This window comes from Perca flavescens, chromosome 16 (assembly GCF_004354835.1).
Source record: "Perca flavescens isolate YP-PL-M2 chromosome 16, PFLA_1.0, whole genome shotgun sequence".
In the NCBI taxonomy this organism is placed as follows: domain Eukaryota; kingdom Metazoa; phylum Chordata; class Actinopteri; order Perciformes; family Percidae; genus Perca; species Perca flavescens.
In genome coordinates, this window is record NC_041346.1 from 9,258,642 (window position 1) to 9,273,722 (window position 15,081).

Below are 15,081 nucleotides of genomic sequence, written 5' to 3' on the forward strand. Positions count from 1 at the left end.
AATGTAAGTTCTTTTTTTATATCTATACATAGATATGGGAAAAAAGTGCAATTCTAAATTAAGTTTCCCTAATTATAGTTTCCTTTCCTTATTAATTAATAACAAGAAAAAAACTCCAGCCACCATAATTGTGTTATCTGTTATCTGTCCCTCCCTCCCTCTCAGCACCTTCTGGACAAGATGAATGAGTGTATGACCAAACAGGCCTGCCGCCTGCCCACCCTCACCCTGCTCGGCCATGTCATCCGCAAGCAGCCGTCCTGGATCCACAAGATCGCTCGATACCCTCTGCTGCTCTCGCTGATCAAATGCCTGAAGGTAACGACCCGGCTAGGACTCGGTGAACCAAGAAATCTCTTCGTCACGGCACTAAGAGGAGATTTCTCTTCCAGCCTAGGAATTGATATCACATAGATGTGATATTTGGTCAGACTCCTCCTCAAAGACACATTTCCTCTGCTCTGGTCCAGATTTCAATGTCTCAAGAATTGTTGGATGGTTTGCCATAGGGCTGCAACTAACGATTATTTTAATAATCAATTCATTTTTCGATTAATCAATGAATCGGTTGAAAAAAAAAGCATTAATTTAATTCAACTCAATACATATTTACATACATACTTGTTGTTTTAGTTAATAGTTCTGTAAAGGTAAGTAACCCAAAGAGCAGATAGACAAGACACACACACACACACGTTCACTTGAAGCTTATTCATTAAATTATTACCATCATTGTAGTAAGTGCAAGTTAAGTTAATTTATACATATAACACATTTAAACACAACTTAAGATGACCAAGTGCTATAAAAGAACTTTAAAATGAAATAAAGTACAATACACACACACACACACACACACACACACACTCACACACACACACGTCAACAATAACTGATACGGGACAAAGCACAGAATATATAAACATGACAACAGATTGAAAAATGAATGGGCCACAAAAGGCGAGTAAATAAAAACTGTGTCTTTAGTCTTGCAAACTATACCACCCCTGCTTTATTACTGTTATTACTGAGCTAACGCTAGCTTGTCATGCTAGTCAGCTGGGTAACTAGTAAACAGCAGCACCAGAAGAGCTACTGGAGGGACGGTACGTTCCTCACTTCAGAACAGAACAGAAGTAGGATAGTGTAGTGACTTTACCCTGCTGTTGAACTCCCTTCCTCCTCATCAAGGACTCCAACAGGTTTACGTTTTAGGTGCTGACTCATCACCGCGGTGCGCCCGTGCCATGCCGTGTCGCTTTTGCTTATCTTGCAAGTAACACGTTTTTGATTTATTTAGTGTGAAATGCTCCCACACCTTGGATGACTTGGGTCGTACTGATTTCTCTGCCTCCGCCGAGTGTTTCAGAGCAACGTTACGGGTCTCTCCGTATTTCCTCTACCCCCGCTCTGCTCTTTTTTTTTTTTCTTTTCTTTTGCGCTGCTCCGCTCTGCGCTCAACTCAATTTTTTTTATATCTCTGCGATCTCTGAGTGGCATAATAGTTGCACGACACAACAAATCGATAATGAAATTCGTTGACAACTTTTTTTTTTTTTTTTTTTTTTTTTTAATAATCGAATTTTATCGGTTTGTTGTTGCAGCCCTAGTTTGCCATGACCTTTGGAACATGCACATATCACCCTAAGCTTTAAGACTTCCGAATGGAGAGTCTATGTACCTTGAGACAAATTTGTCATATAGGGCTATATAAATAAAATTGACTTGACTAATTGTTGCAGTCGTTCCCATAAAAGTTCCCACTTGTAAATACTGGTTAACATAAAGAACTGTTTTGGTAAAATGTTCTTCATCATAATGACATATTTACCAAGATTTAAGTCTCTGCCTTTATCATAAACGTGAATACTTGTGTGTCTCAATTTACCCGGCAGACGGACACGGACGTTGTGGTGCTGATAACTGGAGTGCTGGTGCTGATCACTCTGCTACCCATGATCCCTCAGGCTGGGAAACAACACCTGTGGGAGTATTTTGAGATCTTTGGCCGCCTGGCATCTTGGAACCTAAAGAATCCCGGTAGGAGCCTTCCTGTCGTGTCTCACAAAACATGTCGTTGCTACATGTATGTGTATTTGATTTGGATACTATTCAGGAGGTCAGCCCCAGCTGGTCCTTGGGGGTGGTAGTCTCTCATAACCGGACCCTCCGCTACAACGCTGTGGAGGAAGGTCTGGCTAGTCCACACAGCGTTCTGGGATGGGAGAAAAACCGTGCTCGTTTATTGGCATTTCTTTAAACCAATTGCAATCGTCTTGGTCGGCGCTAAGCAACGCACGGAGCAACCGCGCCGCTGCAAAATAGACCCGGGAAGGAACTTGTTTTGGTGGAACATGTGTAGGCTACGTTCAAAAGTTGTTTTAGTCGTGCAACCGAAAACTCAGATTGGACAGATAGGCTAGCTAGCTGTCTGGATTTACCCTGCAGAGATCTGAGGAGCAGTTAACCATAGTTAGGGTTGGGTACCGAGCCCCGTACTTTTACCGGTACCGACCGGATCACGTTGGTACTACAGAGTATTGGTTCATGTAAAATCAAACGGTGCCTGACTTCGGTACCTGAGAGAAAGCGCAAGGTCCCACGCGCGCACGCGCAGAGGTGCAGACGGAGTAAACTACGTCGGCTCTGCAGTTTTGTGAAGTCATGGCAATGCCGATAAAGTGGTTACAGTTTTACAAAACTTGACGCGGACAGCGTTTGCTGCGATCTGATATTAATGGCGAGCCGAAAGCGGCCGCGGTGCTGTTGATGTTACACTTCCTCTGAGACAAGCAGGCACAACGGTGGTTTCTGTGCTCCGGGGACTGACTGACAGGCTGAGGTTTGAAGGCAAGGCAACTTTATTTCTACAGCACCGTTCAGCAACAAGGCAATTCAAAGTGCTTTACATTAAACATTAAAGAGCAGTTAAAAATGGTCATGATGAAAATAAAAATATTCTAAATAAATAACAGAATGTTCTAAGTAAATAGGATAGGAATTATTTTTACAGCTGAAATATATATTTTTTTAACAGTACTGTTACCGAATTTGAGGTACCGGTATCGATACTGGTATTGGTTCAGATGCGAAAGGTACCCAACCCTAACCATAGGCAACACAAAGAAAGCGGAAGGTGACGGACATCCGGCCGAAATGAGAGACATCCGGCTGAATTTCCGGTCCCAGAAGTGGAACGTTGTGGATATAGACTACTGGGGTGGTAACTCCTCCCATACCAACTTCTAGTACAGCAACGGATAATAATTTCAGAACATATCCCTATTAATATTGTGAGAAACATTTCCTGGCACTGTAAAAAGGCAACTTAATGTTGTATTTACTGCATTATTTAAATCTCATAGGCTCCAGAATGGATGTTTACACTCACAGCCATGTACAGTAGGCAGTTAACTGGAGCGCGAAAATCCAAATTTGGTGAAAGGGGAGGAAGTCTGGGTGGACAAAATAGAAAACAAACTACAAAAAAAAACTAACTGGGTTTGCCAATTATCTTGGCAGTTCAAGTTTGTGCTTTTTTGCCCCTTTTTGATGTTGTTGTTTTTTTTTTTTTTTTTTTTTTTTTTTTAACTCGTTCAGGGCACATTTCCGATGTCTACCTAATCCACCTGCACGCAAGCGTCTACTCCCTCTTCCACCGACTCTACGGCATGTATCCTTGCAACTTTGTGTCCTACCTGCGCTCCCATTACAGCATGAAGGACAACATGGAAACCTTTGAGGAGGTAGTGAAGGTGAGGATATTAACCCTGCCGCTCTTTGCCAAGTCTTTGTAGCCAAAGACTATTGTTACTAATCTAGATTTTGTGTTTAACCATTCATTCAGCCGATGCTGGAACACGTTCGTATTCACCCAGAGCTGGTGACAGGAACCAAGGACCATGAGCTCGACCCCACCAGGTACGTCCCACACCGCTCTGCCTGGCAAGGGAACACTTTAGCGTTTTCGTCTTCTTTTCCCAAGTCTACTGCATCTCTTATGACCACTGGTGCTCTGCTTCGCCGTAGGTGGAAAAAATATGAGATCCACGATATCGTCATTGAATGTGCCAAAGTGTCTCTAGACCCCAAGGAGGCCTCCTGTGAGGAGGGCTACGCCACCATGCCTGAGAACTTTTACCCCCAGATCCACCTGCGACCACAAGACTGCACTTCCAGCCCCTACACTGACCTCCACAGCAGCTACGGTCAGAAAACACTTCATACATATCAGGGGTGCTCCATTATAGAAAAAAGAAATTCCTAATTGTGATTGTTTTGGTCAATACTGAAATCATGATTATCCAATACGATGACTCATTGTCTTTTGGAACGATGTTGAAATTAAAAAAAACAGTAAAACACCTTTTTAAAGCAGGGCTGTAGTCAAGTCTACCTTTGTCGAGTCCAAGACCAGGACTAGTCGAGACTGAGTCCAAAGAGGTTCAAGACCGAGTCCAAATGAGAGACAGTCGATACTGAGACAGGAAAAAAAAATCCCCTTCAAGACCACTCACCCACCTGTTAGTTTATAATTTATGTGATGTGAGAGACAGTAGATCTTCTGTTAAGATGATCATTTAGCTTTTATTGTAATAATCAAAAAACAAGTGCAATAAAACACTATAGGATCAAATTAAGCCATATTATTTACTTAAAATATAAAATGAAAATGTTCCCATTCTTGAACTTATTACTTGTCCTGAAGAATTCATACTACAAAGACATTGAAAAATGAAAATGATTGATAGCTGAAGATGGAGGTATATGACTCAGCCAGGTGTATACCAGGCCACCAATCTCAATGCCTGTTCTAGATGGATTTTGAATTAAACTAATACCTGTTTTCTGAACGAGCGCGCTTCATCAATGGTTTTGTTTTGAAGGAGGAAGTTACTTTAGAACGAAAGCATATAGTGCTGGTTTGGGTCGAGACCAACTAGAATATTTGGCAAGTCCAATGGCTGAGTCCGAGACAAGTCTGAGTCCAAATACCAACGAGTCCGAGACAAAAAAGCTGCTCAAGTACAGACTCAAGTCGGAGTCCGGACTCCAGTACTACAGCCCTGCCTTAAAGTGTGCCATTTCCTTTAATCCCATTTTTCCTTTTTATTTTACATTCAGAATACAGGAAAAAATAAGTTAACTTAAACGAAACCAAAACGTAATCTGCAAAATAATCGTTTTTTTTCTCGATTAATTTGTTTTAGAGACTATAAGGAGCTGAACTCTTATTTAATATTTTGATTAATTGCAAAGCCCTTATACACATGACACTTCATAGAGCCAACAATACTTCATAGAGCCACAAGAGTATAAACACACACTTTATTTTTATTGAAAAAATATGTGTGGCATTGTTCTCCGCTGGGAAAACTATGCAAACAACTGCTTCTAAATGACCGTTAACTTATCTTCGTTATTTCTGTACTACAGTTTCTTGTTAAGTATTGGCCAATATATATGCAGATACTAAACTGTGTATATATATATTTTATTGATCTAAAATTTGACGATAATATTGGACATGTCAGTGTATCATTCATGTTCTAAAATGTACACTCCCTTACAACCCAGTGCAGCAAGTGCCAAATGAATCGGTGATTAAGTAATTGGAAACAAGTAAAGACTGTCGCTTTAGATTTTTATCAGACAACTTCCCTTTACTACAGGAAAACAACAGGAAATGACACGTACAGAGTTATGACAGGAAGTTGCAATCAGGGCTTCGGCTCCTCAGATATGATCATGTTTACCATGACAGTAATAAAATAAAACATGCTATCAAAAACAAAAGCTCAGGTGTGGATGGAATAATGTTTTTTATGATTTAAAGTTGATAGGGGCTCCTGGGTAGCTCACCTGGTAGAGCGTGCGCCCATATATAGAGGTTTACCCCTCGACGCAGTGGCCGCGGGTTCAACAACGCCCTGCGGCCCTGTGCTGCATGTCATTTCCTCTCTCTCTCTCTCTCTCTCTCTCTCTCTCTCTCTCTCCCCCTTTCATGTCTTCAGCTGTCCTATACAAAAATAAAGGCTTAAATGGCCCAAAAATTAAAGTATGCACACTTTCTTTCCTGCTGGAACTGAGTTTAAAATGTTGTTCAGATGTTCCATATGTATTTTAGCATAAACAAAACTATTACCTGTGAAAGTGTTCATCTTATTTTCATATAATTATCAACATCTTTCATGATATAGTACATTTTTTGAAAAAAATCTGTTGAGAAACATAATGTAACGTAATATAACGATATAGGAATGTCTGTTTCTGGCTAGCTCAGCAAGCAAATAGCCCACTGCAAAAACCATATACAGGACATGGAGTGTTTCTATAAAGCAGTCCAGCTGTTCTGCTGATATATAATAGATAAATACATGCAGTCTAAATGGAATGAGGAAAAATTGTGACTGTTGAATTCATATTTATAGTGTCTCATAGTACGTATCACCATATGGCCCCGACCCTAATCTACAGTCAGACAAAATACTGGCAGAACTTCAGCTAACCTCTTCATGTTAAGCTGTTATTTGAGGATCCCTGTTGAATAAATAAACCATTTAAGTGCATCTTCCTGTCCTAATGCAAATGTAGTGATAGTATTTATTTTATATAAAGGGCAAAAGAAATATCAAGAGTCACCACTATAGTATTATCAACAGTAAGTACTGGTTGTGCCCTTGTTTCTTTGCTTTGTCAGACAATCGGTTTAGATTTCACATTGGTATTTCAAAGTGTAAAAAAACCAAAAATCATCTGCAAATGAATCAACAATGACCAATGTTATTTGGAGCCCTAGTGCAACCCTTAGCAGTTCTGTTGTTTTTCAGGGAGACCCTTGTGTTTTTGATGTTAAACAGTTGGTGTGTGTTTTTCTAACTGGTTTAAAGGAGAGTGACAGTGACGTGCAGAAGAGCAGAGAGAGGTTGTAAGGTGCGTCCGTTTTGAAGATTGATCAAACTATTTGTCTTCTTGACAACAGGAAGCTCTTCTTCGACCCCGTTCTCGACTCCGCGGCAGCCGCTGCCCCCGCCCCTGTCTTTGCCCCCCTTCTCTGGGACCCAGTCCTCGTCCCGCAGCCCACAGACCTCCAGACGTCAGGTAAGAGCGTCCCAGAATATGGTCAAAATCACAAGATTGGTCAGTGACTGATCAGAGGGCGGTACCAGAGCCCGCGTCGTTAACGCTCTTGTAGCGTGGCCATGTTTACACTCCACGTGTCGCCTGTCAAAAGAGTGACTACTACTAACTCAAGAACCACACCGCGCCCTCAAGAAGTTGTTTTGTCAGGCTGGGACAAGTGTGACATTCTGAGGATTTTTAGATGGAGGGAACTTATTAATCAATAAAACTTTGTTCATTTTGTATGTCAACATTCCACTTGACCATAATATGATTTTGCTGCACCTGTATCCAACAAATCTGAATCTGAGCAAGAATATGAATGTATTTATTTTGCTATACTTCAGGCAAAACGGACTATAGCTCTCATCTGGAAGAAAATGGAGGCATCTATTGGTGCTTCGATCAAGAATATGGCGCAATGTATGTCCATGGAGAGGTAGAGAGAGAGAGACACCGACCGACCGAGGGCTCAGTTTACATCTATCGCCATTTCTAGCCACTGGGGGACCATAGGCAGGCTGGGATTAAGGACATTAATGTTAAAAAAACCTCCATAAAGTGAAATTTTCATGCCATGAGAACTTTTAAGACCATCAAGACATTCACCTTGATATTGTTTGTTACTTCTCCGTAATAGTCCCCCACAACTACTTCCTTCCAGCTTACCCTAGATGCTTTTGAAACTCATCTGTCAAATGTGTTAAACGCCTCAGCAGTCAGCGAGGGAAGCAATTTGTGGTTTCTGGGTCATTATAGCAATCTGGGAATGTGACTTTAAATCGCAAGAATACTTTCTTAAAAGGTCAGTTTGCCAAAATGCATCTGTGGATTGAGTAGAGTAGTAGTAGTTTTGGGCAGCACCAACAAAATGCCATTTACCCTCCATGTATTGTAGTAAAAGGTTCACAGGCAATTAAAGCAGAACTATATGCATGACCAGACACTACAACATGACCAGACACTACAAGGAGTGATGAAATAATGTGCTTGTGGTGATTTGGGTGAATTGGCTAAGATGTATTTCACAAGTTGAGAACCACATGAACATAACAAGGTATCCTCCGTTTAGAGACACATTTTAGGAAATGTGTCTGTTCAATATGAAATTACAGCCCACAGCCGGTTACCTTATCTAAGCAGAACGACGGAAATAGCTAGCCTAATTTATTAATTTCTCCTTTTATTAATCCGTATTAAATCCAAAGTGTAAAAACAACAGGCTGTGGTTTCACATTGGAATTAGTGGGCTTTAGGGTCAGTGTAACGCTTATCGGTTCAATTTTCTAAGCACAAACGAACATTTGGAAAAACAGAAAAATGGGTTCAAATATCAAAATTTTCATTTTTTTCCACCTTGACAAATAAAAAAATACTAATTAATACTTTAAACTTTTCTTTTTTTTTCCTCCAATTTTCTGTTTTTATTCAGAGGATCAGAAATTTATAAAATTACAAAATTGCGTCTGGGCTCCAATTATTCAATACTGCAGTGGTATTCTCTCCCTCGTTCCGTCTAGCTATGCCCCCCACTCGAAACCATCCGTTGCAAGCACCTCTGACCCCAAAGTCTATCAGTTTGTTTGTTTTTTTTGGTCCATATTCAGTTAATGACCTGCATATTCCGCAAAGTAGAGGAAGAGAATACCATTGCAGTATTGAATAATTGGAGCTCAGATGCAATTTTGACATTTTCTCAATTTCAATCCTCTGAATAAAAACAGAAAATTGGAAAAACGGGTCAAAGATCCAATTTTTTTTAATTTGTCATGGTGGGGGAAAAAAAAAGAATTTGGATAAGTGTTACACTGACCCTTTTAGAAGTGCTGGTAGGCCAATTTTGCCTGGCTGTAATTTCATATTGCGTGCAGACAATCTAACGGAGAGAGAGAGCGAATTTCCCAATGGCTTGTATCCATGTCCTGATGTTGTGCTCTGTCAGATCTGTAATCTGTAGTCATTTTTGCTGTTTGGTCTCTTTCTTTGCAGAACTCCAACTGTGAACTCAACTTTTCCTGTGGGGGGAAGGACTCTCTGTGGAGCCCCTCCTCGTTGTGTGGCATGGCCACGCCCCCTTCCTCACGGGGCATGTCGCCCAACTTGGAGCTCTCCCACAGTGCCTCACACCTTTCCAGCCGCTTCCACTGCACGTCAGGTCAACCCTTACTCCACTACAATAGATTTCCTCTCTGCTGTCGGTGTACTGTAGTGCGTATTTTGATGTTTTTGAACTGACGCTCTGGAATGTTCTTTTCTGCTGATTGTTTTGATCCGAGCAGGAGGAAAAGGAACGCCTGCCTCCAGCACTCCAGCCACCTCTTCCCCGCCTCCCACCCTATCAGATGACTTCCCCATAATCTCCTTACCAGCCAACACAGTCCAGTCCAGTCCACCAAGAAAGGTATGCTCTCTGCCATCCATCCATTTATATATATATTTTTTTTTCTTCTATAAATGCCATTATAACAGGACAACCGTTTAGGATGGCAACAATCCCCAAACAAACTTCTTCAATTGTTTTCTTTTAGAATAACAGAATTGCAGAAGGCCAATGGGTTGGATTGTAATTATCACCAGTATGCTGTTTTTCTGAATTTCACAGTAGCTTAATTGTTCACGATAGTGTTCCTCTTAAGGCCCTGGCACACCATCCTGACTGTCTGGCGAGGTCGGTGACTCCAGTCTGTTCGGTGTGTCCCGTGACGTCGTCCTTTGGAGGGGCCGTCCGCCTTCATTTTTTTTTTTACATGTTGAATCGGAAGGCGGGCAGTCGGACTCGACGGCCCATCTGATTGGTGTCGCGCTAACCCGGAAATGACGAGCGGGATGAGCGTGGCGAACTCCTCTCAAAATCTGACGAAAATCTTTTAAACTGACCTCTGTCGATCTGAAACGAAGACCGATTCAGCAACTGCACGGCCCATTTCTCGCTTAAGATGTTTTCAGAAACGCATTTCGGTGAACTGTCTTCGTAAAATACGAGATCGTATTCCGAACGAAGCCGCCATTATGCCCGGTTGTAAAATCTGCCAGACCTACGGAACACGTTCATCCAATCAGCTTCCGGTTTTCATTTTTTTGGGCAACAATACAGATTAGCGCCGCCTGCTGTTATGGAGGCGTATTACATCTCGCGCACGCGCAGAAGGTATGCTCATCATATTGTTTGTTGTCAGCAGGAGTCTGATTTGTTTGGATTTTTGTCTCCATAAATGTTCTTTATCCTGGTGTATAAATGTAGTGTATGCATGTCTTTAATCCCACATTATAACATAGAGAAAATGTTCACAGAAAGAGCTGGAGCGAACCATGGATTAATATTTTCCAAAAATGAAATCATTATACAATAAAGCTATAAGCTGTCTAACTTTACAGGATCGTCGACCAGGAGACAGCAGTAAGCCTGCACTGGTGAGACAGGAACCAGTAAAAGAGACTGAGAAGAGTGCAGAAGCAGCCACACACAGAGGTTAGTCATGACCAGTCTCATCACTGTGACTTACTGTATATTATTATCATCATCATCATTTCGAAGTAAAGGTTCTTTACAGGTCCTCTATTTTCAATAACATCCGAAATGAAATCGTGGCAAAGCAACAGTTAACTTTCAATCTGGAAGGCAGGGTCTGAGGATAATTAGACCCGAGCCTGAATAGACCTCTGATAGAGAGAGAGCACCATGAGCCACCAATTACTGCACTTTACAGCTCACACTCTCTTTCTGCCTCAAAAATGTTGAACATATTAGCAGATAGACATGGGACCTGCTGCCATACAACCGGCTCCTACCTGGACTCAGTTTGACTGAATGTCATTTCTCTGAGCACATTTGGATCATTAGTCTTGAGAGGTGCAAACATCTAACTGACTTTCCCAAACATAACCATATAAAGGTACTTTATTGTCACATACGCATACATGTAGCAAAGTTCATTCTCTGCATTTAACCCATCCCTCAAGGGAGCAGTGGGCAGCCATTTACAGCGCCCGGGGACCAGCTCCAGATCTGAGCCAGTGCCTTGATCAAGGGCACTGACTGGAGAACCTAGTACATGTTTTTTTTGATGGTGGGGGATAACCAGAGCACCCGGAGGAAACCCACGCAAACATGGGGGGGGAACATACAAACACCAAACAGAAATGCCCGGAACGGGCACCAGGATAGCTCAGTTGGTAGAGCGGGCACCCATATGTAGAGGTTTACTTCTCGACGCAGTGGCCCTGGGTTCCAATTCCGAACTGCGGCCCTTTGCTGCATGTTATTCCCCCTCTCTCTCTCCCCTTTCATGTCTTCAGCTGTCCTGTCAAATAAGGGCCTAAAAATGCCCAAAAAATAATCTTAAAAAAAAAAAAAAAAAAAAAAGGAAAGCCCAGAACGACATGGATTCGAACCCAGAACCTTCTTGCTGTGATGCCACGCTGCTAACAATTGGGCCACCATGCATAGCCGAGGTGTGTAGTTTGTGTTTGATGTTTTGGCTTTTTAAAGACGTTGTTTTTCTGACGTCGATATGCTATACCCTTCCTCATCAGACGCTGGAGCTGGCGAGAACGTCTCCATGACTTTGACGGAGCTGTCGGTGTTCATGAAGAAACACGAGCTGGAGCTTCAGCTGAGAACGGAGAAAGAGAGAGAAGAGGGTGAGTATCGACTTGGTATAGATCCAATAACCAGATCCGGTCAGTGTGTGACTCAGCATGAAAAACGCAGGTCACATTGTGGCTATCTTCTTCAAAATTCCCCCCTGCCCCCCCCTCATCAAAACCATATAATGCTGCTCACAAGCATGTTACACTCTTGAATGCTTTTTATGTGTGGCAAAGGAATGGCCAGACCCACGTCTGGACCAGTTCCATTAAAAAATAAATAAAAATATATTTACTCGTCCGGGAGTTTTGGAAAATAAAAAGCGCCATTCAGAATCGTGTTGCTTCTGTCTTTCTCCATCATGCCTGCAGCCTGCAGCAGGAGGATGTTAGGAGGAAGTCGCAAAGCCGAGTGAAGTGAAAATAAATTAATAAATGGTGGCATGCGATTTAAAAAAAAATAAATAACGCATTATGCTCGGCCCTTAATCGCATTGCGATTAACGCATTAATGGTGACAGCCCTAATAAAAAATATATAAAAATAGCGATTCTTTTCACTGTTGGACTCGTGTGCTGTTATTACTTACGGTTTTACGATTTTAATTAATTACGGTTTCATCAACATTTAAAAGTTCCATATAGTTTTTTTCTTTAATATTAAACATAAATTTAATGTGTATTCCATTACGTTCTTTTATACAACACATAGGCCTTGTTAAAACACAACACATTAACATCAAATGAGAAAGGAAAAGGGGCAAAATTTATCTTTCTAATGTGTACAAATTCATTCTTTAGCTGACTCGATACCATACAAATATTTACTCAACATTAAACAGGCATACAGATTCTTGGGGCCCATTTAAAGGTGCAGTAGGTAGGACTTATAAAACTAACTTTCTGTCATATTTGCTGAAACTGACCCTACGTTCCAGTAGAACTACATGAAGCAGGTCATTTAAAAAAAAAATCTGGTTCCTCTGGCACCACCTACAGCCTGTAGTGCGATTTGCAAAAATCCACCGCTCCCTGTTCAGATGCACCGATCAGGGCCAGGGGTGGGTGTCTAACTGCGTGTCAATCACTGCTCATGCACACGCATTCATTCTCCCTTGTGGGGGGAGGGGCAAAGGGGACCATTTGGGCTATAGCAGAGAGGGGAAGAGGGACTGAGAAGTTATTGATGTTCAAAGTCCTGGATCTTCCCAATCCTACTTACAGCACATTTTTTAAATGGAGACCATACATTTCTAGCAACATATCACAATCTCACTTTTTTTTTTTTTTTTTTTTTTTTTTTAAGGCAGTGTCGGTCAGCGCAGTATTTAGTTGTGACCGAACCCAAAGTGTTGAATTGGATCACATCTTTAAATATGTGAATTCTTTATCCTGTTTAGCTGAATGAACCTGAGCTCATGCACTATGTCTAAATATCCAGGATGCTATCACGTCCCTGTTTATATCCCAGTGTGTGTTCAGCTAGCTCTACACAGTCATTGGTTTAAATTTTACCTGAGCCACTTGTGCTGAAAATATATGTACAGTACTGTGTGAACCACTTTGAATACAAGCGTCTGCCAAATGGCACAAAGCTCTGCCGCCAAAGCGAGCTGTTTAGACTTAAACATTCCCGCTCCCTTTGGGGGGGAAAAACGGAATGCCCAGAAACCTTTTTTATTTATTCATTTTTTTCTCTGTGGGATAGCAGGTCCTCGACACAAATGTTTAAGCACCGACCTTGATATTCAGAACCTGCATTCAGGCTAAAATCCACCACAGTTAATGTCCACGTGTTGTTTCTGCTGCAGCCGCCATCACGGAGGAGCTGCTGAAGATCACCGAGGAGCCGCTGGAGCTGTCGGGTCTGAGGGGCTTCGACTCGCCTTTCTACCACACCACTGAGACTCTGACCGGCTGTCAGGCACAAGACAAGACCCTGGTCAACACCCAGCCTGCAGGCCCCGTCGGGGACCCCCACCACCACCAGCACGCTGTATCGACGCCGGACAAAGGGGAGACGACGGCGAGTACGAGCAGCGTCGGGAGCGACCGAGGAGGAGCGGGAGACAGCCGGAGCTCAGCCCTCGGACTGGAGCAGTCCTGGTCCTTCCAGTCGTGTTTCACCCCCATCGATCACCACCTGCTCCGGAGCCCCTCCGCCCCGGACGACGAGGTGACCAAGTTCGGGATGTTCTCCCCAAGCCCGTGCAGCGGCAAGACGCCGGCCCCGGTGCCCTACGAGTCGTTCTTCGACCTGGCTCTGCCCAGGGCGGCCTCGCTCTTCGTGGGCCAGAAGACGTCTGAGGCGGTGCACAAGGCGACGCTGGAGCGGCTGCTGCGGCAGCAGGAGGAGGGGCTGGAGGACGGGGAGGAGGAAGGGGTAGTGTCCGCTTCCCCCCTGGAGGTGCTGGATCGCCTTGTTCAGCAGGGGAGCGACACCCACGATAAAGTCCTCAAGAGGTAAGAGGCTAGCTTCCAATCTGCAGTTTGATTTCTTTTCGAGGATTTGCTGGCTTTTATTTTTTTGGGTTATTGTTATTAGCTGTTAAACCGTTTTTTTTAGGTTTTCCACTGTTTTGACTTTTGCACCTTTTTCCAGCCCTCCTTCAACAACATTCGACCGGTACAAGTCGCATACACGTACAGAGCACATTTGGATGAGTCACCCACAATTCATCGGTTTGTTCTCATGGCACCCAGTTTTCAAAAAGTCCTCCTTACTGGAAAATAACGACTTAAAATCAAAGGTTTTAGGGTATTTTTCCAAACCAATGGTTGTTTTAAAGCAGGTGTAGATCAATAATCTTTTCAATCAATCAATCAAACTTTATTTATAGAGCACTTTTCATGCATGTAAAATGTAGCACAAAGTGCTTTACAGTTAAAAGCAATTGACCCATCCCCCCACCCCCCATCACATAAATGCATTCCCAGACACACACCCACCTCCAACATCCACAAACACCATCTCATACACACAATAAAACTAACATGTGACCGAGCACAGAAAAGCTAAGTTAAAAAGATGGGTCTTGGGCCTGCTCTTAAAATATTCTGAACATTCTTTGCAGCCCTGAGGCCCTCTGGCAGGCTGTTCCACAGACGGGGGCCATAGTACTGGAACGACTCCTCTACCGCGAGTGTGTGTCCAAACCTTGGGAATAATCAAAAGGCTAGTACCAGAGGACCTCAGGGTCCGCGAAGGCTCATAGGGTAAAAGCAGTACCGAAAGATAAGAAGGCCCAAGACCATTAAGAGATTTTAAAAACCAGCAAAAGAACCTTAAAATCTGTCTTTTGTGGTAATAAATAAAGACACAAGGAGGTATTTGCTCCCTCAGTTCTTTGAGTTTGTTGTCAGTTTGAAACTC

The 15,081-nt window shown here is 42.7% G+C and overlaps 1 protein-coding gene across 3 annotated transcripts in view; it reads left to right on the top strand.

Moving 5' to 3' along the window:
- tsc1b (TSC complex subunit 1b) overlaps positions 1-15,081 on the top strand; it is a 36,674-nt gene that overhangs the window by 8,768 nt on the left and 12,825 nt on the right. For all 3 annotated transcript variants that reach the window (XM_028600824.1, XM_028600826.1, XM_028600825.1), the window contains exons 4-14: positions 166-318; positions 1,896-2,040; positions 3,601-3,755; positions 3,848-3,921; positions 4,030-4,208; positions 6,983-7,101; positions 9,112-9,277; positions 9,402-9,523; positions 10,498-10,591; positions 11,656-11,763; positions 13,520-14,171. In XM_028600824.1, the coding sequence (XP_028456625.1) occupies positions 166-318; positions 1,896-2,040; positions 3,601-3,755; positions 3,848-3,921; positions 4,030-4,208; positions 6,983-7,101; positions 9,112-9,277; positions 9,402-9,523; positions 10,498-10,591; positions 11,656-11,763; positions 13,520-14,171 (1,967 nt within the window). The remainder of the gene's footprint in view (positions 1-165; positions 319-1,895; positions 2,041-3,600; positions 3,756-3,847; positions 3,922-4,029; positions 4,209-6,982; positions 7,102-9,111; positions 9,278-9,401; positions 9,524-10,497; positions 10,592-11,655; positions 11,764-13,519; positions 14,172-15,081) is intronic.